The 3357-nt window shown below is 64.1% G+C and overlaps 1 protein-coding gene across 1 annotated transcript in view; it reads right to left on the reverse strand.

The window, feature by feature from the left end:
- Positions 1 to 1691: 1691 nt before the first annotated feature.
- Positions 1692 to 3357, reverse strand: part of ARID5A (AT-rich interaction domain 5A) — a 3646-nt gene continuing 1980 nt past the window's right edge. Inside the window, 1 exon segment of the mRNA XM_044918832.1 lies at positions 1692 to 3311. Coding sequence (XP_044774767.1) covers positions 2051 to 3311 — 1261 coding nt within the window. The 3' untranslated portion in view covers positions 1692 to 2050.

Consider the following 3357-nt stretch of genomic DNA (forward strand, 5'->3'; position numbering starts at 1 on the left):
CCAGAGGGCACCACCAGCACAGCTCTGAACCTTCTGTGCCCAAGTTCTGCCGCCAGGCGCGCACCTCCCACCTCTGTGCCAGAGCGAGGCCGCTGTGGCTTTGCGGATGGAAGGGACCCCAGCGACCCTGCCCCATCTCAGGCGGGACCCTGCACAGAACAAGTAGCCCTCGCCTCCCCCTTCCCCAGGGGGATCTGACCCCATAGCCTTTGGCCCGGCACCCAGGGCGCTTGCAGTGAGGGTGGCAGGAGAATTCAGCCCTCCCACCCCAACTGTCCGCCACTCCAGAAGCCTGCAGAGATGGGCAGCATGCGGGTGTGTGTGGGAACCGGGGGTTCGGGACTGGAGGTCAGGTAGCTACTCGGGCTGGAACCTGGCATTGCCCAGGAGGGAGGTGGGGAATTGGGGGACCCCCTGCAGAGCCAAGAATGGTGACCGCCACCCTCTGGCTACCCCATTGCTGGCCCCGGCCTGTGCCCCATCTGAGCTCCCCCTCCACAGGCAGCTTCCAGAATCGGAGGCTGGAGGCAAGAGGCGGCTGGATGGGATGTCTTTAGCCTGGGTAGCCCACCCCCTGGTGCTAGATATGTTGTGTGTGCCCTGGTCCGGGTTCTGTCCTACTCAGTGGTGGCATTGGGCAAACAGAGCCCATCCCTGGCCTCAGCCTACTCGTCTGTTAACTGTGTAGGGCGGGGGGGGAGGGGGGGGGGCTGTCATCACATAGATTGCCCCTCCCATGGCCTGGGCTCCTGAGTGTCCCAGGAGGCAGGGCAACTTCCAGCGGAGGAGGTCAAAGGCCACCGCTGACCAATCTGAGGCTGGCGGTTGGGGGCCTGGCCCCACACCTACTACTCCTGCATCCATCAGACTGCCTCAGGCTGTGGCGCCTGGCAGGGAGAACAGGCAGCCTGGGGAGGGGAGGGAAGCCTCGGAAAGGGGTCCTACCTCCCTCCTACTGAGACAGATGGCCCCCCCTGCTCCCCAAACAGAGCCTTTAAGAAGGAGGGTGTTAGGCTGCAGGGTTTGAGCCCCCAGAGCAACCGTGGCTGAGAACGCAGATGCCCAGGCCAAGATCCTGGCTGCTTCACTCCCCTTTGCCTCTTGGCGCCTCCCCTGCCAAGAACATCCTGGTCCAACTCTGTGCAGCACGCGAGCGGGAGTGGGATGGGGGCTTTGGGGGGAATCAGCAGCAAGCCCTGTGAGCCCATCACCAAGACAGACCAAGTCAGGTTCCCTGCTCACCCCCTCTGTCCCCAGGGGGGCTGCTACCAGCTGCAGGGCTCATCCTACCGTTCACCGGGGTCCTGTGGCTTTGCTCTGGATACTGGAGTCACACCCAAGAGCCTAACTCTGCTGTCGCTTCCTTCCTGGGGGAACAAGGGCAAGTCGCCAGCCCTCTCTGAACGTCAGACCCCCACCTGTATGATGAGGAAGGTAACAGGCACCTGTGCTGAGACTCTCCTATGAAAGTGGGTAGAAGGCACAGGATAAAGGTTACCACCCGCTGAAGTATGAACAGGAGGCTGAGTCCTGCTTTGGGTCCTGCTCTTCGGTGGGGGCGGGGGCATTTCAGATCTGAGTGGATGCTCGTAGGTCTCTCTCTTTGGCTCCCCCAGCCATGAGCACACCCCAGCCTCCCCTGCCCCTGAGGAAGGTCCACACCATGCACACCTCAGGGCCAGGTGGATTCACGTTGGTCTTTTATTGGATTTTCCACGGGCAGCCTGGATACCTCAAGCTGCTACCCAGCGCCTCAGCCCTTCAGCACGTTCCTGGCTTCCACTCTGGGGACCTAGCTGGGGGCTGCCAGCCGGGCACTGTCTTCTCCCGATGCCCCGCAACTGGGGCCCCGGGCTTAGGCTGCTTCCTTGAGACAAACCCGGTTTTCCCACGGCCTCCCTCTTTGTGCCAGGCCGCCCAGACAGGGGCGCGTTCCTGCTCTGCGCACAGCCAAGCTCTCCTGGGCACTAGGCTCCAGCCCAGACCCCGGGCAGTGCCCCCCAGCACAGGCCATTTCAGACCCTGCACAGCACAGCACGGGGGCTCGGACCTAAAGCTTGGTGTTGAGGTGGAAGAAGTGGGGTGCTGCGTAGGTGGTGGCAGGTGGCACGTGCCATGCAGATGAGGCTGGGCAAAGTCTGTGGCGAAGGGTGCTGTCGAAGGACGCCGGGGGGAAGTGCATCAGACCCGTGGCCACGGGGGAGGGCGCTGTCGTGGCCAGGAAGTGGGCCGGCAAGGCAGGGATGACCAGGGGGCTGAAGGGGAGCGTGGCCTGGGCCTTTAAGTGGTCCGGGGTGCCGGCAAAGTTCAGCGGGCAACGCAGCATGGTGCCCCTATAGGCCTCGGGGAGGGCAGGCCCCAGCGCTGGGCCCAGCAGGCAGGACACGGCCAAGCCAGACCCCATGGATTTGGCCCCACACTCCTTGGCGTCCACCTCCTTAAGAAAGGGAGACACGGCCCGCAGTTTTTTGCCGCCATGGGCCAAGCCCTCTTCTTCCAGGCTGCGCTTCTTGCTCAGGCCTGGGCTGCTACGGAAGGTAGCGAGGGGAGCAGGGCTCTCGGCAGGGACCTTGGCCATGGGGGACACCCAGCAGGCTTTGGGCTTGGGGTAGGGGCTGCCCCTTCTAGAGCTGCCTTTATGGAATGCAGACGGGCGGTTGGCGTCCCCGCCCCACACCAGCTGGGGCTCCTTCACCGCCAGGCCCTCCTCTTTGCCAGGAGGCCCCAAGAGCACCCCATCTTTAAAACTGGGCAAGAAGTCCCGGGGGTGCTGGCTGACAGGCTTCAGCACCTCAGTGGGGTATGCATGGAAACAGCCAGTGAAGATGGGGGCTGGCAGGCGGGGACCCGCTTGAGCCTCCTCCCTGAGGCTGCCACCAGGGGCCTGTAATCCCTCCTGAGGGGTCAGCCGGTGCCTGGAGTTCTCAGCTGGCCTTCCCGGGCTCTGCGGACTTCCCGGCACGAGAACAGCTGGGGATGCCTGGGGGTCCCCATGGGGACTGCCTGCCCCATGGCGACAGCCCTCCTCCTGGCACTGCAAGGCCTCTGCCTTGCTCACCTGGGCCAGGAGCTTCTTTTTGGCCAGTGGAGACATGATGCCGTGGGCTCCTTTGCCGTAGAAGGTGGCCAGGAGCCGCTTGTAGGCCTCAGGACAGCCTCCGGCACCCACGAAGGGCAGAGAGGGCCCCAGGGCCGGGCCTGGCTGTTCTGGGCCCTCCCGGGGGGGCTCCTGGCTGGGAAGCCGCGCCAGGTTAGGGGCGGCGTCAGTTTTCGTCTTTCCAGGTACCATCTAGAAGGAGAAAAGGCCATGCCTCAGTGCTGGCTATGAGCCGTGTGCCCTGCCCACGAAGGGCAGAG

This window comes from Neomonachus schauinslandi, chromosome 10, assembly GCF_002201575.2.
Source record: "Neomonachus schauinslandi chromosome 10, ASM220157v2, whole genome shotgun sequence".
NCBI classification, from domain to species: domain Eukaryota; kingdom Metazoa; phylum Chordata; class Mammalia; order Carnivora; family Phocidae; genus Neomonachus; species Neomonachus schauinslandi.